Here is a 21683-nt window from a genome sequence, read left to right as displayed (position 1 = left end):
CCAACTCTAACAGCTGTCCAGCACTGGAACAACCTGCCTTTTGCAATAGTGGGCTCTCCTTTGTTGGAGGTCTTGAAGCAGAGATTGAATGGCCACCTGTCAGGGATACTGTAGCAGTTCTCTGGACTGAGCAGGAAGCTGGACTAGAGGGCCTCCAAGGTCCCTTCCAACGTTCCATCACACTTATTGCACTGATCCACAACAAGGCTTTCCCACTTTTGAGTCCTTCAGCATAAATCTTGCAAGATCTAATTAAACAGCTTCCCTGAAGTTACTTGTTCAGCCAGTTGATGGAATACAAAAAGATGGGAGATCCAGGAGAAAGGGCTAAGAGCGTAGTATCAGAGAAAAGTTCAAGTATCAAAACGTAACAAAGCACTGTCCACTCCAAAGTCACAAAGATAAGCTTTTAATGTGAATCAGACTGGCAGGAGAACAGAATTTTACTTACATCTTTATTACTTAGATCAGAACTTCTCAACGCAAAAAAAGGGGGGAGGAAGAAAGAGTGCTGTAAGGATCAAACAGCTCAAATGCAATACCAAACATGATGAAATTCCACTGAAGGGTGGATTCCTAATACTTTGTACACTTAATGTGACACTGATCTGCCTTTTTTTTTTTTTATTGGGCCTCTGGACTTTTCAAATGGGGATCTATTCTAGGTCTGGACATGCCCAGATGCCCAACATCCTAAACAGAATTATAAGCTCAAACCTGCCATCTGTTGGGTGCTCTATTTCTTTAAGTTTTCACCTACACACAACAAAAAAAAAACCCAGCCCAGCCCTAGTGCACATTCCAATTGCTGTACTTTGGGAAATCAGAATGCAACAGTGACAGCAAAAAGCAAATTCTAAACATGCATTAAGATGAACACACCAAGGGTTAAGCCCCTATGAACCCTACAGATGAAGTAAAAAGAAAAAAGGTCAAGGGGGAAGAGAGGGAGAGTAGGTACAGGAACATAGTAATAATTCAATGAACTATCAGATTATTATCCAAAGCAAAGAGAAAGTGAAAACCTACACACTGGACACAGTATTGCCGCTCCAGCCCCTTAATTCATTGGCCTTCTCAATGATCAGGTGTCATAATTAAGCTGCCTACATGCAGTTACTAAACTAGGCTAACCAAATTACAGGTATATTTTTTGAGCCTATGTCATGACTAAAATTATAGACCTCTGTACCTTTAGCCTGCAACTTTCTCCTACTGTTTCAGGAAACCTGGGACTGCAAGCACAGTCCCCTATAGAAGTCACCACTGCAGCTTACTCAACATACCCCAATAAGTTGCTCTCTATATAACTGCACAATAAGGTACTGTGTGTGACAACCTTTTATGCAGCTTGCAACAGGGTACAAGGATCCGTTTCTTGAGTCTCAGCTGCCAGGCAGATAAAACCTTTTTTTTTTTTTTTTTAAACTATCATGAAAGAAAAACTCTTAATGGAACTGGCTATGCAGAATCTCATTCCACCTAAATTAAGACCTCTCCATGGAGGCAATAAATATTCATGTCCAGCAGGTTCTGTACTTACAAAATGCAAATTTGGACGTAAGAGCCAAACTCAGAAAAGGGGGAAGCAAAGTTCTGAAATGTAAACACAATTATACAAGCTGTGGAAGCTCACAATGATCAATTATGTGGGGGGGGGGGAATCCAGTAACTAACATTAGCTCCATTTGAATACTGTACTACTTAATCAGGCTATCGTTAACAATTAAGAAAAAGGACTGTGCCACATTGTATCAGATGCCCCCCAACACTTCTCTCTTAAGGAGCTGTGTGTGATCAAAATCATAAACCTGCGACCCGTCTGGTTTATTTACATGAAGCTGAAGGCCCTGAAATGTCCAAAACAGAATTAAAACTTGCCCAATTTGAGAAAGGAAGCATCAGCCCTGCTGAGGTTTGCTAGCATTTGATGAACTTAGTCTGCAGCAGAAAGGCAAGAGACATTCCTAAAGTAGGCAGGTGGGGTGTGAGTTTTACGGCAGATTATGATCCCACCCACAGGGCTGGCTTCCTTCCAGCTGCTGCACTCTGCTTAAGCTGCTACTATGTGCTGAAGGCTGGCTGTCGGGTCTGTCTATCCCACTCGCAACAAAAGTCTTGGTCAACAGTAGGAGACTGTTACACTACCAGCTCTGCTACCTGCAGAAAACAATAGAAATCCAGGACTACAAAAGATGTGCTGTATTCAGTTAATATAAATGAGAAATTTGGGCCGTGTAGAACATTTTCCAGGACTATTTACAGGACAACACAGATCCCCTCGGAGTTCAGATCTCGCCGGCCTCCCTCTCTTCTGATCTCTTTGAACGAGATTTGCCATTGGTGCTCTCGTGCCGCCTTTCGGAAGAACTCTTCTCTTTCTTCTCTCTTTCCCGTGATTTCTCCCTTGAAGAATGATCTCTAGAGGATCTGAAGTACAAACCAAACCACGCTATGAACAGCCCCACAAAGGAAAGCATTTCATCAACACACAGAAGACCACTCTGACAAGGAGAGGGAACTGCAGACTTACCCTGCTGATTCTTCCTTCTGGATTCTGGGCAGCAGAGCCCAGCTGGATGGTTCAAGCCACCCTTTTTGAGTTGGTAGGCAAGGAAGGTGAATGATCATTTTCAGCACAGGTTAAGGTGCTATCCAAACCAAGAACTAGAGACCTATCTTCAAGTGAATACATGCCTCTTATCAGGCCCCTTAACAAGGTAACCTCTGGCAGGCTGCTCTCTTATGACTGCAGGCTCAAAAATGGGTTCCTTTCGTTCTCTGTTTCAAGTAGCAGCTACAATAGCATACTAGCCAATGGCTGCTGCTTGCCATATTTTCCACACTGTGGGGAAGGGCAGATGCTGTTACCTAAAATGCGGGTTAGTACTGGCCGCAAAATGGAAGAAATTGGGGTTGACAGTCACAGTAAGACTGGGGAGGGGGGCACTCACCAGGCTAGCAGTCACTGGTTGCTCGGCCAGGCCCAATCTTCAGCATCTGCTCAAAAGCATCTTATGCCAACACCAACCTTGCACTCTGCCCATACCCAGGCACGCCAAGGAGGTGGTAAGTTACACTCGTCCTCTGATCCCATTGCCCTAACACAATGCAATTTATGGTTTCCATATGTGGCCCATTTTAGCATCAGTACGTGCTTAGAAGTCACTCTTGTTTAAACAAGAACGTCTCAGAGACCCAGAGAAGAATTACTACAAGCAGAACAGAGGGAAGAAATTAAAACATGCTCCTTGGAATGACGAGGCACAAAGTTGACTTATGTGCTGTACACAGTGCTTCCAATCACCATGGCTCCAAAGCACAGAAAAGCTCATGGGAGGGCTGAAAACATGGCTGAGCTCCAGCATGTGGGCAGACATTTGCCTCTACCGGCTCCAAGGGTGGAGTACAGTATTATACGGCTATTATAATAATTATAGTATTATACGGCTAGTATTATAATGCCGTTGTACAAATCTATAAGGCCACACCTGGAGTATTGTGTCCAGTTCTGGTCGCCACATCTCAAAAAAGACATAGTGGAAATGGAAAAGGTGCAAAAGAGAGCGACTAAGATGATTACGGGGCTAGGGCACCTTCCTTAAGAGGAAAGGCTACGGCGTTTGGGCCTCTTCAGTCTAGAAAAGAGATGCTTGAGGGGGGACATGATTGAGACATACAAAATTATGCAGGGAATGGACAGAGTGGATAGGGAGATGCTCTTTACACTCTCACATAATACCAGAACCAGGGGACATCCACTAAAATTGAGTGTTGGGCGGGTTAGGACAGACAAAAGAAAATATTTCTTTACTCAGCGTGTGGTCGGTCTGTGGAACTCCTTGCCACAGGATGTGGTGCTGGCGTCTAGCCTAGACGCCTTTACAAAGGGATTGGACAAGTTTCTGGAGGAAAAATCCATTATGGGGTACAAGCCATGATGTGTATGCGCAACCTCCTGATTTTAGAAATGGGTTATGTCAGAATGCCAGATGCAGGGTAGGGCACCAGGATGAGGTCTCTTGTTCTCTTGTTATCTGGTGTGCTCCCTGGGGCATTTGGTGGGCCGCTGTGAGATACAGGAAGCTGGACTAGATGGGCCTATGGCCTGATCCAGTGGGGCTGTTCTTATGTTCTTAGTATAACGGTTTTCCCCGGCTGAAAGTTTGTCACTCAAGTTCCCAGCTTACCAACATGCAGAACTGAACTGCCCTGAAAAGTTGCTGGGCTCATCTGCCTAAGGCCAGACAAATATGAAATACAAATTTGGCTGACAGTAAATAGTAATAAGAGTTTTGGTCAGCAGTTACAATGTTGTTCACGCAAATTTGGAAATATCTGCCAGCAATCTCACTATCAGGCAGACTTTTTGCTATGCTTCTACCCAATCCCAGCGCTTCCCTACTGGTCAGTAACAAACACTTCCACTGTTTTTTATTCATTGGCCCTCCTCCCATGTACTTTCCCTTCTCTAATCTTACAGTTCATCCTCTGCTCAGATATCCCTTCCTTCAAAGTTTCTTCATGGGGCTGCATGCTACAAGCCAGTGTGATGTTGCACTCCGAGTAATCTTTGTGGTTCATGTCAAAAATTGATTCCTGACCTTTTCATCATGGAACTCAAAGAAGCATGCATAGGGTTCTAGGCAGTTTCCTATCCAGGCACAGACCAGGACCCAACCTGCTTAGTTATAGCACAGCAGCTGTACTGAGTGTCCTCAGACCTGGATCCCAAATCCCTGTTCACCCATGACCTCTCCGCGTGGGTTCAACAAAGTGCTTTCTCGGTACACTCCCACACTGCGTAAAATGGGAATTTTAACAGTCAGCCTAAGTGCTCCAGCCGTCAGTGACAGGCTAGGATGTGGAGTTCATTATGCTATGAAAATCCATGGGCCACTACCTTTTATCAAGTCTAGCTCACCTTACGAAGACCATTGCAGGGCCAACCTGAGCTCTTTGAAAGTATAGCAAGACACAGAGGCACAAAATAAATTGCTTTGGATTTTCTTCAAATACATTTTGAGATTACTATAACTTCACAGAAGCACTACAGAAGTGATCAGCTAAAGGACAAGACAGGATAGCTTATCACATCTAAGCTGCCATGGATACTGACTACCAGTTCAGAGGCAGGCACTAGTGTCTATAAAGGGCCAAATAGTGTTCGCTGCAAATTTGGACCAAAGCTTCTTCCAAGCTAAGCAAGGCTATCAGTTTTAATGGAATTTGCTTTAGTTTGCAGAGAGCTCCTACAGGGCAGACTCAGCCATCAGGAACTGAGGCACCAATTCATTAATGAGTAATCTTTACAAACTTCAATTATTCTGGAAGATGATATTAACACACCATCAAGTGCCAACATCTAAATGTTAAATTGATCAGATTGTGAAGACAAAAGTCTGGTGTCTATTCCATATCCTCCAACAAGAGTAATTCTTTTTAACTCTTTCCCTCTCAAAGGCATAGTTTTGCATCTACCTGAAGCTTAGATGCGTAATTTTGGAGACAGTGACCAAGTAAATTCAAAGCAGCTACAACTGCTCTTTTGAAGATATCTGAATTGCAATATTTTCTGCTTCCAGAATTCTGGAACCTTCCCCATTTTTCAGAAAACAATGTCAGCGACACAGTTCCTCCTACGAGGGAACACTGAGGTGGGCTACGGTACATTTAAGTTTTCTGAAGTCTTCCCTTACCTGCTCTTTAGCAATAGTAATTACAGGGTCTTCCTCATTTCCTAATTGTCCAAACTTCTTTTCTTTATTGTTCATGTTCAAGACAGATTTAAAAGACGAATTTAGTATCTCAAACACGAGTCAACAGTTTCCACACATCCCATTTTTAACAACCCTGACTTCCTTTCATGGACAGGAAAGATCAAAATGCTCCTCCACTCCTCATTTAGCTCTCCAACAGTCAGCAGTGCAATCCAGGAGCCTTGGAGAACCAAGACCAGCTTTACGGACAATACTGCTGTGAATCATCAGCAGTCAGAGGTGCACTAGATTCTGCTGTGTCAGGAAGAGGCTCAGTTAATGGGATCCACTGCATGGAAGCATGTTAAGCTCTGCATGACAACTAGGAAGAAGCATGGAATTTGTGCCCCTAACAGAAACCCAGCAGTAACAAATCAGAAGCCAAATCCAGCAACTCTTGGTGTGGCTGTGGGCTTGAGCAGGTTCATCCTGCACACTACATCAAACCTCACCCCCAATTGAAGAAATTAAGCTTCAATGGGGCAAGTAGCCAACAGTGACTTTGCACCTGACAGTCCACCATAAGCAGTTTGGGCCTCTCTTGTGGAAGCATGCAAGTATGTGCCTGTTTCAAACGTAGAACAGCTTGGAATCCAGACAGACATCTCAGTGTAAGACTTTCAGTCCATCAGCTACTGAAAGTGGAAAAGTTCTCAGAGGATGTGCAGAGATGAACACGCAGGACTCCGACAACAAAACCCATGGGCTCCAAATGGCTTTTGGAGCTGGAGTGGGATCTCAGCCCTACAGGTCTCACTTTTAGATGTTACAGTAGAAACAGAGAAAGAAGCAGCAAGTTTGCACTTCCTCTGCTTATTTGAACAAACTCTCTCACTCTATCCACCAATGACCTAGAAGTAGGCTACCTCAGAATGCCAGATGCAAGGGAGTGGCACCAGGATACTGGTGTCTTGTGTGCTCCCCGAGGCATCTGGTGGGCCACTATGAGATACATAAAGCTGGACTAGATGGGTCTTTGGTCTGATTCAGAGGGGCTCTTGTTCTTATGACCTCTGAAATGCGTCAATGATGCTAATTTCTCCCACACTTTCAGTTGAATTTGTCTCTCATGGCTAAACCGCAACCCAAAAAGAGGTTCTCCGTCCCTCCCAGACAGCAGTTATAATGGCAGGGACATACTTGTGTTTTGAACTCCTGTCTCTGGATCCCCGCCGGTGGCCTCGACTGTGGCTGCGGGAACGGCTGCGGTGACGCCTGTGTCTCTCTCGCTCTCGGGACTTAGAGCGGGACTTTCGCCTTTCACGGGAAGGGGATCTTGAGCGCCTTCGCCTCCGCTCTCGAGATCGTGACCTGAAGCGCACAGATACAAATGCCCTTAATGAAGCCCTTTAGATGAACAGCTGCTGGGTTTCTCCGGCGCAGCTTTTGAATGCTCTTTTTATTAAAAGCAGCATGTTCTTGCATGAATACACAAATACAGGTTGCATTCAGAGTTTCTCTTCCACCAGGGCAGGGGTGCCCAAACCCCGGCCCGGGGGCCACTTGTGGCACTTGGAGGCTCCCAATCAGGCCCTCCGGGCGCCCCCAGCATCTGGCCCTCTGGAGACTTGCTGGAGCCCGTGCTGGCCCAACACAACTGCTCTCAGCATGAGGACGACTGTTCAACCTCTCACCTGAGCTGTGGGATGAGGTCTCCCTCCATTACTTGCTGTTTCATGTCTGTGATGCAGCAGTGGCAGCAAAGGAAAGACTGGCCTTGCTTTGTGCAAGGCCTTTTATAGGCCTTGAGCTACTGCAAGACCGTCATTCATTCATATAAGTACAATCTCTAATCAATTCATTTATGTAAATTTATTCAAATTTTAAATGTCAATTACGTTTTTCCCTGGCCCCCAACACAGTGTCAGAGAAATGACGTGGCCCTCCTGCCAAAATGTTTGGACACCCCTGCTCCAGAGAAAGAAACTGCACCTTATAACTTCAGCTCCAAACATATCCTTAACATATGCTCCTGTTCCATCATGCTCTCTCAAACCCACAATAGTTTCCAAAACTGTCACTAGCCACAATTAAATCAGCAAAGGGATAAAAATTCTCCTACATACACAATAAAGGGTCATCCAAATATTAACGTTAAAAGCTCTACCTGCTTTAGGTCTGACAGAATGGAATTCGGTATTTCATGCCATTCTACTCCACTATTTGTGTTTGTGGGCCAGAACTATCCTTATGGCATCCGTTTGGGTTGGGTGACTTAAGGTGTTTGGGCCTACAATGCTGCACATGTTAATTTTGCATGAGTTCCACTGAAATCAGGATAAATAGGATAAATCCACTGCTTTAGGATAAATATGAATGCAAACAGGCTGCTTGGAACGCAATGAAAGGAACCAAAATGGTTACGTCTAATAAAAAAGCATGCGAGATGCCTATTCTAATTATTCTGTTGCTTTGCAAGAGGCGGGAGGAAACTTCAAAACTTTTATTGCTAATTCTTAAGTATTTACGGTAGCCTACATTTTCTTCAGACTGCATTAGGAACTGGTCAAGCAGAACTGTTACAGGCCAGGAAGGTCCTTGAGCGCTCAGGTTGAGAGAACAGCAGCAATGGAAAGAGCACTTGCTATTTACATTATTGCCTCACACAAAGCCACCCAGCTCCCGAGACACTCACCTTCGGCGATCTCTGTTTCTCGATCCAGACCTAGAAAGAACAAACAGGAGGCATTTCAGGGGACACAATGCAGATAGAGTTATGGAAAGGCTTCAGACTAAGTCACAACTTCAAACAATCCTGATTAAGGTTGCAACTTAAAACTTATTCTGGAGTTGCAAACCTAGAGAAACAAACCTAATCCCAGCAACGAGGACAAAGATTACAGGAAGACCATTTCTCTGACTTTGGTAGAACAAGACAGGTTCAAAGCTGTAGCCACCAAACCAGTTGTATGATGTCACCTGCCTGCAAGGCCTGTTTGGCTGCTCCCAGGGACACATCTCTCCTTGTCCCCTGGCTGCCCATGCCCTGTACAGGTGGCACCTTGATAAGCCTGAAGTGCCCCTTCTCAGTGCAGAACAGCCATGCACTGTTATGGCAACCCTGCTTTATCTGACTATTGGAAAGGGCACCAGGCCATATTTTATTTACTCAAAATTTAGACCACTTTTCCAAGATAAAGTAGTTTAGAAAAAAACCGATAACCTATAAAAATTAACACAATACATTTAAACAAAAATTTGTAGGCCATGCCAAACACACACATTTTACTTCTTTCTGGTAACAGCAAGCTGCATAGGTCTCTCTGGAACGGGTGTTCCACAACACTAGGGTCATCACCACAAAGGCTCGGCCTTTTATGCCAGCCAGCTAGATATCTATCAGTGGCAGACCACAGAGCAGGGTCTCCAATGCAGAGCTCAGGCCAATGTGGAAGAAAGCAAGCCTTCCGTAACTTGGTCTCAGATCATTAATTGCACTCTGAATTGCACTCAAAAGCAGGCAGCCAGTGTAGATGGTGCAAAATCGATGTTAAACACTTTGACCCTGTAAAAAATTTGGAGGCAGTGTTCCGGACCAGCTGAAGGTGCCAAACAGATTCCAAGGGAGTCCCACATATAGTGAGTGCACTGCAGTAATCCAACATGGATCTAAGCAGTGTACTGTCAATAGTTAGGTTCTGACTTTGCCAATCAGCACTGCAGCTTGCAAACCAAATGAAGCTTATAAAAAGCAATTTTCTATTCCAATCCTTTACTGGCATAAACAAAAAGCACTTGTGATGACAGCAGCTGACTGGGCCTCCAATATGTTCCTGAAGTGCCATCTGTGGACTAAAAACAGCTCAAGCTCCACTCATGGCAGTTCTCAAGGCTTAAATGGCAGCATGCCCTTATAAACTACCACGCCAGGAAGTCTACAAAGATTGCCAGAGTTCACTCACCGTCTTCCCATTCGCTCCTCTCGCTCCCTCTCTTCTCTCCGTCTCAACCGGTCCTGATTTCTCTTCTCTTGCTTTTCCGCAACAGTTTTCTAGGGTAAGATTATGTATCTTGAGTAAACACTGTCATGCACTACAAGGCAAAGATTCTACTGCTTGACACAATGATTCAGGTGACACTCCCCTCTTCTACATGGATATATCTTCAATGGCTTGAAACATGGTCAACTAGAAATTAAAAGGCATGCATAATATGAAATTTACCAAATTACTTAGACTAAAAAAAGCGCCATTCTAGGTCATTCTGTTTGTTATAATGTAGACGGCCACACACAGCGTCAAGATAGAATACCAGCATTCCCATAATCACCTTCATGACTAATGCTTCTAACCAGTCACTTGATGGGCACACTCAATAGGAGGAGGGAAGTTAGGGAAGGAGTTAGGGAAGAATGCAGGTGTAGAAATAAAACCAGATGAAGCATGTATGAATCAGAAGCCACGCAAACAAAGCGCAGTTGCTAACTGATTCCAAGTCTGAAAGTGTAAGAAGTCTTACCCGCAGCTGGTCCAGTTTCTCACGGATCTGAATGAAGCCCAAGTGTAATTTGCCTCCAAAATGGTCAGCAAGACGCCGATCGTTGTCATGGAGACCAAGGTACGCAGAACACACCTCACACACACGGAGCTTCTGTTGCTGAAAACTGGATGCCGGCATGGAATTACGGTATTCTTCCTGTGGAACAGAGCAGTGGTTCTCACACATTTAGTACCGGGACCCACTTTTTAGAATGAGAATCTGTCAGGACCCACCGGAAGTGATGTCATGACTGGAAGTGCCATCATCAAGCAGGAAAATTTTTAACAATTCTACGCTTCAATCCTACCCACACTTACCCAGGAGTAAGTCCCATTGACTATCACTGTTAAAAGCATATACAGCCTGTTAAGTATAGTACTGTAACACTTCTCCAAATGCAGTTACATATCATGGTGGCATTTAAGTCTAATATATTAAAAATGAAATATTGTAATGAGTGGAGACCCACCTGAAATTGGTTCCCGACCCACAGTTTGAGAAACACTGGAATAGAGGCAACTTAGTAGACTTTTTACATGTAGTATGTGTCTCCCATGGCTTGACCAAATCCTAGCCATCCTCTAGCATCCTCTACATTTATTTTTTTTTAACAGAGCACTCTTACCCCAATCAACATGCTACAAATAGTACAGTCAGCTGCTAATATGCAGCTCTAGTTCAACATACATCAAACTGGGATATTGACACTGACAGTCTCATTAACAGGAACTCACAGTGGATTATTTAAATGAGTTAGTAGTACTTTAGAAGTTATCCCTACACTCAGATGGCCCACAGACTTGTCTTCAAAGTCACACAGGAATCATCATCACTCAATACAAGGAAGACAGGTCTGCGTAATCAGCATTTCCTCACCTATTTTGCTCTGGGATACATTTCTGCTTTGCAATGCATCATGTACTCGTACTTTTGTTCTCCATGTTTAACACAGTTAACCAAACAAAAACCCAATCCAATTCTGCATAATGGGATAATAAGATGAAAGCACCACGAACCTCGGCTTCTTTCTTTTTGCCTCGAACTTTCTCAACTTCCATCAGGATCTTCTGGGATTCATCCACGTTCCCTTCTGCTCCCAACTGTTCAGCTTTAGCCAAGAGCTTGCCAATGTCTTCATTCAGCTCATGAACCTTTTCTGCCTAAAGAGGGAAACCTTTTTTCAGCAGTCAAATTATAGTTGTAGTTTGAGCCTTTGTCATTGTTCTAAATCGGGGGGGGGGGGTCAAATGTAAGGCCTGGGGGCAGCCCCTATCTGGCCCTTGGGCTCTGCCAGCACCACCATCCAGACTGCGATGCTGAGGTGTCACTGCTGAAAGGGTGGTTTGTGAGATAATTGGGCTCTCCCATATCTTGAAAATATGGTCAATATTTGCATATTTTCTGTTCTGTCATTAGCAGCTAATGAATTCTTAAGTGAAAATCAAGTGCTTTTTGCTGGTCATGCCCAGCTTAATCATATCACCTTCGGCTTAATGATGTCACTTCCAGCCCTTAGCAGGCATAATGAATCCTGATCAGCCTACTGTATGGAATGAATTTGACATCCCTGTTCTAAATAAATGGTGTGCCTAGGGAAATGCAATTTTTCAAAGTTCTCCTGTGAAATATTCAAGACAATACACTCAGTGGCTTGAAAGCCTGCTTCTTTCACCTTTGTAACACGTTTCAGCAACTAAATTTGCTATTTTCTTAAGTGATCAAACCACATCAAATATATACCTTAGATACGTAACACTTGGAACAAAGATGGCTTACTCCCCTGTTGCATATGGGGCCCAAGGCCAGCAGCAACTAAGAGCACAATCCAGAGCGCTTGGTGGCCTGGCACAAGTCTCTCGTGCTGGCCCAGGTGCATTGTAAATGTCTGCAATGACTCATGAGCTGAATAAGCTGGTATGAGGATGCACGCTGGATCCAGCCCAGCAAAAGGGAAGTTTGCACTGGCTTAGGGAAGCCGATGCAGCGGGTTGGGGAGGGTGGGGGGAGGGCAGATCGGTGGTGTTTTGGGGACGGGGAGGGCAGACAGACCAGGCCCAGGAGGCGGGTGGGACTGACCTCTGGAACTAAGGCCCAATCCTACCCCCCCCCCAGTGGCCCAGAGTTATGGGCTGCTCGGATCTGTGCCAGTGACTTAGCTGGGGCAGATTCAAGGAGCCCCACTGAAGCGGCTAACACAGGCCAGTCAGCCTGCCTTTTCCAGCGCAGGATAGGTTTGGGTGTAGATCACCTAGTGACCAAACAGTCATTATGATGAGAGACAACAGCAGAGAGCTCGTGTGTGTGTCTCCACATTTGTAAAGGAGGATATTTTCAGCCAAAACAGTCTTTCTAGTGAATTACCTTTGCAGCCACTTCAGCACTGATCTCCTCTTGTGTTTCTGCAAGCCTTTTCTTAGCCAGTTCAGTTCTTCTGTCGCACTCAGCAATGAAGGACTCCAAGTGATCCATTGCCTGCGAGTGTATAAATAAAATTTCGAACTGCGTATTCTTTCTTTCTACATGCATGTTACTTACAGGTGCCTTCCCTGCTAAAAGCCCTGAGCAAGTCTGGTAGTGAACACTCCTGCAGCAAACATGAGACGCAGCAAAACAATCAAATTGTCTCTCTCTCACTCTGGGATGTCACAACTCAAAAAAAGACTGTGAGAATGACAGGTGGAGGAAACAAAGAATGGCGAGGCAAAAACAGAAAGCATTTCTTCTGGTAAACTTTAAAAGCACTTCTATACAAACAATTCATAGCAAAAAGAAATAGACTGAGTTCACTCACTGTGGTTTCATTAAACTAGCACCACTGCTAATAACATTTAATAACTTACTATGGACCCAATCCTAAGCAAGGTTAGTGCCAGCACTGAGCTCCTGCACCAGTGATGGGTGTTGCAAAGGTGCCATAAGGCAAGCTCAGGGCATCTGGAGAGGAGGGGCTACCAGTGCTGAGCCTTAGTACTGCATGGACGGCTGGCTGGTGCTCCTCTAGTACTTCCTAGCAGCATTTTCAGGGTAGGGTGGCGGGGAGTGGACGGAATGGGGCAGAGGGAGGGGAGGATTGGACCTAGGAGAGAGCGGAGATGGTGGCAGACTATACTGCTGTATCAAAACCTCCCTCCCGGCCAGCCCAATACGGGCCTCCTCATGTCTGCACCCTTTCAAATACAGGTACATATCTGAGACAACCCATTGGTGCTGCACCTGTGTTATCCTGAGGAGGCTCCTGGTGCTAGCCCGGGACCCATAAGATCCAATAGTTGCCATTTCAACACCTCTGGGGTCCTGGGTGCTGCCGGGGATAGGACTGGGCTGCCCGGCTGCAATTCTAGACAGACGTATTTGGGGTTAAGCCCTATTTACTTCAGCGGGGCTTACTTCCAACTAGATATGCCTAGTACTGTATTGTTAGTCTATGCCTTGGTAGAAAAAATGAACTGCTAAATGACTGACAAAGACATTTTTATGTAAAGATTTATATTCTTCTGAACAGTTCCGGGCTTTGAGGAGATAAATTCTGAGACACAGATGTGGAAATACTGAAATATAATCCTCAGAGCACAGAGGGTGAGGCCATTGTCTTAGAGGGGCAAATGTAGTTAAGACTGGAATGTCAATAAGAATGAATTGAGAGTTTCAGACTAGGTTCAAGTCACCGGGATTGACTACATCACCAGTAGGTTGCAGTTTGACCTATCATCGGTAACACTACAAGGTACAAGCCTCAGAGTGATCACAGCTGATTTAGGCAAAGCAAATATGCATCAAGGGAGGCTTATATCAGCAACAGTCACTACAAAGGCTGCAAACCAACCTGTCATACTGAAAGAATTTGCAGCCCATGGCCAATCACAGAGAAATCAATGTCACATTTGCTTTGGAGAAAAAAACCCTAGAAGCTTCAATGGGTTCAGTCACAATTAAAATCTAGGCATAATGTTCTCAGACTGCCACCCGAAGCTTCATATTCAATAAATCGCTTGATTTTTTTTTTTGCAAATGGCATTGTTGTCTACCGTTTTGCAGCAAGAAGTTGATATGAGGAGTGAGTGACAAGATCAGTGGGAACATCGAACTTACTGTTGCTCAATCTGATAGCTGCAAATCATTGCCAGAAACAACAGACAAAGCACTTACGTCCAGCTCAAAGAACAGGTCCCTCTGTTTACTTGCAATCTCATAATCAGCTCTGAGTGCCAAGTCATGAATTTTTGTACACTCTCCAAGATCCATACGCTGTTGGGAAAAAAGGGTTAAAAAAATTAACAAGAGATCTTATATGGCAGCAAGCTCAATATCTAATTGCTGGTGGCCAACACTAACATTTTTACTCATTTTCTGGCTTTGGGAACAACACTTTTTACATCTATAGATAAGCTTAATGACTAGGGGGGAAAAAACAACAGTATAGTGGCACTGCAAAAATAGTTTAACCACTTCCACAGTTCTCTGCGACAGTCTCTACATTTTATTTCCATGACAATATAGATATAGGGATACAAACATCACAATCCTACAAAGTCACTCTAGGGTCTTAAATGTCTGGACAAATACAATAAGGGTATCTCACTTACACATGCTTGTTTTGCCCAGATGAGATCAATACTACTTCAGTTTCCACTATTGTGATCCAACTACACCCTAAAAATTACATCTCAAATACAGAGATGTATTCTACTCTGTTGCATGCCTTGCAATGAATGATTTTGTTGCATTAAAAAGAGTCTCACCATACTTGACAATCAGCATTTATCATCTTCAGAGCCATTACAAATAAGGGGAAATGCACAGTAAATCATAACTCAGTACCCCGATTGATGAATTTGGAAAATTAAGGGGGCCACATTTTCACAGCATATTTGAACACTGTTAGCTCTGCAACTATAAAGTAGCTGCATGTACTAGACCAGAGCGTCCATATAATGTACTTAAGAAATCTAAGCTTTTATAACACTTAAGTGTTCATACAGAATTCTCCCCAATGCTCAAACATGCCAACATACAGCTCCACTCCAATCTATCCAACTGTTGGAGAAGGGGAAGACTGAGGGCCCAATCCTACCCAACTTTCCATTGCTGATGCAGCCCTGAGATAAGGGAACAAAGGTTCCCTGACCTTGAGGAGGCCTTTGGGACAGCCTCCCCACCACAGGATGCTGAGCATGCCCCATTAGCATGGCTGCATCAGTTCTGGAAAGTTGGATAGGAATGGGCCCTAACTTCCTGTCAGTGTGTTTTTTTTAAAGCCTGTATCCATAGCCACAAAGAACAACCCTGAGCATGTTTTAGCTGCATGTCAAGGCACAAAAAGTTCTGTTTCGTTACATTTTATCACCATTAGAAAGGGCACTTACTGTTCCTGCTAGAATATCATGAGGGCAACAGTCCAGAAGATGGCTTTTGCAGACACGTTCATCGGTGAACTTCACCCTTTGCCTGGTTTCATCTCCTGAAATTCACGTTTGGTTATAAATATGAAAAACAATTAAAAACGCTGCCTGAGCAAGGTAAGCCGTGGTATGTTTTATCTTGGCTCTTTACGCAGATTAAAATACTTGACGAACCCAAGAACCGTTTGGGAAAAAAAATACAAAAGCTTAAAACTTATGGAATTTTCCTTTTTCATTCGCAGCCGAGAATCAAAACTAAGCACAGCATTTTAACATTATGTGGACCACTTACTAAGTACATTGCTGAACGTAATTATGTCTGTAGCCAGACATCTATTTGCAAAGAGACAACGTAGCCACAAAAAGTTCAAAAACAAGGGTCCAGATACCAAGACCCACACTATTCAGAAGGCCATCGATCGCAAGACAGACCCACATCTGGGAAGTTTAAAAGGCGGTCACTTACGAAGCCAAGTCACTTACAAAGTTAAGTACTGCTGACGCTACATAGCGAGTTTTCAAGGCCATGGCAACATTTAGGTGTCGGCCTGAAAGTGGAATCTGTCTTATCCCCCCCACTTCCCACCCTCGTAAAAAGTGCATTCAGGAGTCACTTAAAACAAGCAAAACCAAAAACAAAGAAACAAAAAGAAAAAAGGAAGTTAGTTAATACACACTGCGAGCTCCAACACATACTATACCATCTGCATTCTTCAAGACCTCAGCTGCAGAATTATATGCCCGCTGTTGAAAAGTTTTAAAGGAAAAGTTTTCTTGCCCACACCTGTAGTAAGGAAGTCAGGGGAATGATACATAAAAAGTAAAGGCAAAGTGGTAATGTATGTGACAATTGCTTTTTTAAAAAACTAGTCTGTGTATGGCTATAATTTAGGATTGGCAAGCATCCAGGATTAATGTTGCGTCTACTGAAATTTCTCTTTTTTTTTCCTTTTTTTCTAAGCTACACTTTTAAAATTACTCGTGAAAAAAGCAAACACTTTTCTTTTCGTTATAACAGCTTTAAAAATTGGTTGTGACTCACGGCTCGATGAACATGAGGCTTTTCTGCAACTTCCTTGCAGAGTGATGTAGGCAGGCAAAGATACACTGAACCTTTATAAATAAAATAGAGGGGCCACAATTGTTCAGTTTGTATGAAATAAAAATATGGGAAGCAATTCAAAAGTCACTCAAATACACAAAGAACGAACGAGCACTTATTCACTTACGAAACCAAGTGCAAAAATAGCTGTGGAGTTCTATAAACGTGCCAGACTTTTAATTGCCGATTCAAGGAAGGAAGCAGATACAAACCTTGGCAGGAATGCACAGCTTTTCAAGGAATATTTTCCTGGGGCCAATGCTAAAGTCCCATTTCTATGCAGAACATTTCTACCTCTGTGTTTTTAAAAACACAAAGCGTTACCCCTACAGGTGAGTCTACAAAAGAAAAGCCTCACCACAGAAGACTAGAAAAACCAGACTTACAGCTCCTGGTGCAGGACTACAACTGGCAAATCCGGCATTAAAGAGCTTTACAGTTTGGGCAGCTCTAGTTATTGGAGTTATAGAAATAAATATAATATGTACTCCTTTCTAATGCTTCCCAGAGATATACTGGAGCAAACTGGACCCTACTTTACTCTGAAAAGGTCAGCTCGAGAGTACCCTTTATGCCATCTGTACCAGTGTTTTACGTGAACGAGCAGATGTTATACCAAGAAATATGCCACCTGCTTTTGGTGGGCATTTGGGTTGGCACACCTAGAGAGTATAATGACGCACGTGTTAGGGATTAGGCCGTCATGCCTGTGCACCTGCCACTGAGGGCTGGGCCTGGAGCGTCGCACCACCCACACTGTCACTGCCACGGTCAACGCCAGGCTGGTCAATGTGCCACCTGGCAATACTTTAAACTGGCCTGACCGGTCTGATTCTTCAACTCGTTCTGCTGTGCTTCGCCACCCAGCGTTCTTTTGCTCAAGACTCAGTCAGCTCAATAAGCAAGAACATAAGAAAAGTTGTGCTAGATCAGACCAAGAGATTCATCTAGTTCAGCATCCCACTTTCAACACATGCCCAGCTTGGATGCTTATGGCAGGACGACATGCAGGGCACAACATCGAGAGCCCTCCTGCATCATTGTCCTCAGCATCTGTATTCAAGGACAGTGAATCTGGTACTCCAGAATCTGGTATCTTGGTGTTCTGGTATACTGAGTCAATCAGGTATCCGCATCTTCTGAATGTGGAAGCACCATCAGTATTAAAAGCCAGCAATAAAGAGAACTTTAAAGTGGCATGTACTTTTAAATCTATTTAACAATCACACAAATAGGCCAAAGCTCTTTTTTTATCCCTGTTATGTTCTTCCAGAATAATCCAGTTACCCAAGTCTGAGGGCTAACTCAGCAGAGCCAACACAAGGGCTCAGCACGGAACTGGCACACAGCTGCATTACTACGTCAGAACCATTAGCCCAATGGTTACCATACTTTTTTGACAGGTGGCTCCCCTGTCCTACTGGCCATTGGCTGCAGCTTCCCATTAGGGCTACAATCCTATACATTGTATATGGTGGTTGGTTTTTCCTACAAGGATTCGGCTGCTTTCCTGGCTGGTTTCCATGGCTCCCTAGGAAGCCACAGCTGACAGTTTAAGAACCATTGTTTTAAGCCCCTCTAGATCAATTAACTGTCTACTATGCTGGTTGGTGGCAAGTGCTCCACAATTACAGGCAAGGAGCTTTCTCCCCCAGCTCTACCTGAAGATGCCAGGGGATTGAAACCTGGCACGCAAAGCAGATGCTCTTGTCATTCATCTATAGCCCTATGACAGAAGAACAGCAAGGAGTGCCTCTACCCGCATATGTGCCTCTACGGACATGCAAGAGTCCATATGCCTCACAGCCTGTCTTTCCCTTCATCCCCTTCTCCGCCAAAACATACATATTTTAGGACAATGATCCTCAAACAGTGGTACTCATACCACTGGTGGTACTTAAAATGGTGTCCCCTGGCACGCACAGGAACCCCAGACCTCTGCCACCTGGCAGCAAAACCAGCAGCACAGTAAGACAAGCAGTGGTAGGAAGCTTGGTTTGGCGGGCAGAGCTCCAGCATGTGCTTTTCACAGGCTTGAAAAAGCCTACCCTGAACATTTTACCTGTGATTGCTGCCTTTTTTGTCTGTTTGTCACATTGCCTCTGGCCTTCTGGAAGTAACTGGTGATGCCACTGTCACCAGTTACTTCCAGTGGTACTTCCCAATAGGTGGACCACATAAAGTGGTACACAGTAGGAGGGATGGGGACACAGACAAACGTTGAGAAATGCTGCTTTAGGATAAGGATCCTGAAGGGTTGGGGCACAGAAGACTAAGCCTGCCATCCTATACACACTTTCCTGGAAGTCAGTCCCATTGGACACAATAGGGCTTACTTCTGAGTAGAAATACCTAGGATTGTGAATGGGGGAGGAGAGGAGCCACCAAGGCTGCCATCCTATATACGCCTTTCTGGGAATAAGCCCCATTGGACGCAATAGGGTTTACTTCTGAAGTAATCCTAGGATCGTGGATCGGGAGGGGAGGGAGAGACACTAAATCTGTCATCTCATACACACTTTCCTGGGAGTACTTTCAAGTAGACGTACATAGAATTGTGGACACACACACACTGAGGCTTACTTTCAAGTACATGCACCTAAGATTGTGGACCCAGATTGGGGGGAAATGCCACCCTATACACAATTTCCTGGGAGTAAGTCTCACTGGACACAATAGAGTTTACCTCTGAGTAGAGATACCTAGGATTCTAGATAATGGGGGAAAGATGAGACACTAAGGCTGCCATCCTAAACATACTTTCCTGCGAGGACTTCCAAGTAGACATACCTAGGATCATGGGGGGGGGTGCACTAAGGTTTACTTTTGAGTAGATGTACCTAAGCTTGTGGATCCAGGTTAGGGGGAACCTGGCTATCCTATGCCCACTTTCCAGGGAGTAAGTCCCATGGGACACAATGAGACTTACTTTTGAGTAGACACACCTATAACTGGGGATAAGGGAGACGAGGCTACCATCCTATGCACACTTTCCCGGGAGTAAGCCCCACTGACTACAGTGGAACTAACTCTGGAGTAGACAGGCATAACATTGGCCTCTAAGGTTCCCATCATATACGCACTTTCCTGGGAGTAAGCCCCACTGGCTGTAAAGGGACTGACTTCTGAGTAGACCAGCATGGGGTTGGGTGGGCCCCCATGGCTGCCACCTGTCCACACTTACGTGGGAGTAGGCCCCTGCGACTCAATGGGGCTTACTCGCGAGTAGACGTGCCTGAAGTTGTGCCTAGAACCTTCCCCCCCCGCCCAGCCAAGGGAGCGGCAGAGGGCGCCCCGCGGCCGGCAGGGGGAGGGCGCGGCACGGCAGGGGCGGCCGACGGGGCTTCGCGGGCGCCCGGCCCGAGGCGCTTCCCCCCTCCTCCCCGCGGCCCCACTCACCGTCCCGGGCCGTGCCCATGAGCTGGTCGAGCAGCGCCCGCATCTGGGCCTGGGCCGACATAGCGGCGGGCAGCCTGAGGCAATGGCGCGCGTCTCCTTGGCAACCGGGCGCGGGGGGGGGGGCGGGGAGAGAGAGCGGCGCGCGCCCCACCACCAGTACGGCCAACCGTCCCTAACGGCCTCTCGCTCTTTCTCCGGCTGCCGCAAAGCACGGCGGGAAAAAGACCCGTCGACGACGACGCCCGACGTGCTTCCGCAAGTCGTGCGCTGCACCCTGGGAGTCGTAGTCCCACGCTGGAACTACCGCCTGAGCTGCGATTTTCCCTTTGGCCCCACCCACCTACGCCCGTGCTCTTATGACGTTGATTTCCTGCGCAGGTTATGCATGCTGGGAGTTGTAGTCCATCTGAGACCAACATCTTGGAGGGTGCCCTGCGCTCTTCTTCTTCCCTTTGGACCCACCCACCTGCGACAGTAAACGTATGACGTCAATGGTCTGCGCAGCCCAGCGCTCGCTGGGAGTTGTAGTCCTTGTGAGGCCAAGGCCTTGAATGGTGCTTTGGGACTGAAGCTGTCCCTGGAAATCTGTTGCTCCTCCAAGTCAGGGGTGGTTCCTAGTGCATCCCCACTTGGGTCCCTATTGGCACCCCATTTCCATAAATTGTACTGGGGTAATGATGTCATTAACCTGGGAGTGATGTCATCGCTGGAAGTGACATCATCAAACAATTCTAAGCTACGCTCACACTCATCTGGGTGGGACCCACTTTTTAGAATAACACTCCATCAAGACCCACCGGAAGTAAATAATTTTTTATTATTTGCATCACCCACCGGAAGTGATGATGTCATCAACCTGGGAGTGATGTCATCACTGAAAGTGACATCAAACAATTCTAGGCTGCCATCCTATCCACACTTACCCTGGTGGGACCCAATTTTTTAGAATGACACTCCATCAGGACCCATTGGAAGTGATGATGTCATTAACCTGGAAGTGATGTCATCACTAGAAGTGACATCATTTCAGACAAACGTCCTACCAATGTTTGTTGTGCTGCGTTCCTGTCTCGCTGCCGGGCAGCAGGTGACCAGGAGTCCTTCGAGTACTGCCAGTCACCACCTCAAGTAGCACTGGTGGTGCCCATACCACTGGTTGAGAAACACTGATCTACAGACATGATGCATCCATTCTCAGGGTTTGCGGGTTTGCCCGAAATGAACCCCTCCTCTGCTTTTTTTCTCAGGCAGACAAGTCATCTCAAGTCATTTTAGAGCTGCCTCTGCATCCCACATCCATACCAGATTCCTTATCCCACCTGCATTTTTCAAGGGTTGGCAGTCTCGTGCTATCACCATCCCATTGTGCCTTGTGACACCACCAGATCCTGCCTGATGTTTCAGGTTTCTGAGACATCTGATTTGGTAACCCTCATCCACCATCCCACTTGGAGATTTAATCTAAAGCTTTGGGGTTGGAAGCTGATCTGTGAGAAATAAAATGGGTCTCACTAACAAAACACTCCAAAAAGACAGAAACAGTAA

At 45.4% G+C, this 21683-nt stretch overlaps 1 protein-coding gene across 3 annotated transcripts; it reads right to left on the bottom strand.

The window, feature by feature from the left end:
* Positions 1-393: 393 nt before the first annotated feature.
* LUC7L (LUC7 like) lies at positions 394-20341 on the bottom strand. Of its 3 annotated transcripts, none has more exons than XM_066640417.1 (11): positions 20139-20341; positions 16680-16750; positions 15602-15696; positions 14385-14483; positions 12600-12710; positions 11255-11398; positions 10218-10394; positions 9662-9750; positions 8395-8424; positions 6900-7070; positions 394-2430 (listed from the first exon to the last, which is right to left on the bottom strand). In XM_066640417.1, exons 4-11 carry the CDS (start codon positions 14478-14480, stop codon positions 2289-2291), a joined length of 960 nt encoding a protein of 319 aa, XP_066496514.1. In that variant the 5' UTR covers positions 14481-14483; positions 15602-15696; positions 16680-16750; positions 20139-20341; the 3' UTR covers positions 394-2288. The 3 variants fall into 3 exon arrangements, with proteins under 3 accessions (XP_066496514.1, XP_066496512.1, XP_066496513.1); XM_066640416.1 differs by lacking the exon at positions 16680-16750 and adding an exon at positions 5700-5761 and having other exon boundaries at positions 2344-2430; positions 20139-20300; XM_066640415.1 differs by lacking the exon at positions 16680-16750 and having other exon boundaries at positions 20139-20300.
* Positions 20342-21683: the final 1342 nt, after the last annotated feature.

The sequence above is a fragment of the Tiliqua scincoides genome, chromosome 13, assembly GCF_035046505.1.
Source record: "Tiliqua scincoides isolate rTilSci1 chromosome 13, rTilSci1.hap2, whole genome shotgun sequence".
NCBI classification, from domain to species: domain Eukaryota; kingdom Metazoa; phylum Chordata; class Lepidosauria; order Squamata; family Scincidae; genus Tiliqua; species Tiliqua scincoides.
The sequence above is the reverse complement of the archived record's forward strand: the minus strand, read 5'-3'. Positions and strand labels throughout refer to the sequence as shown.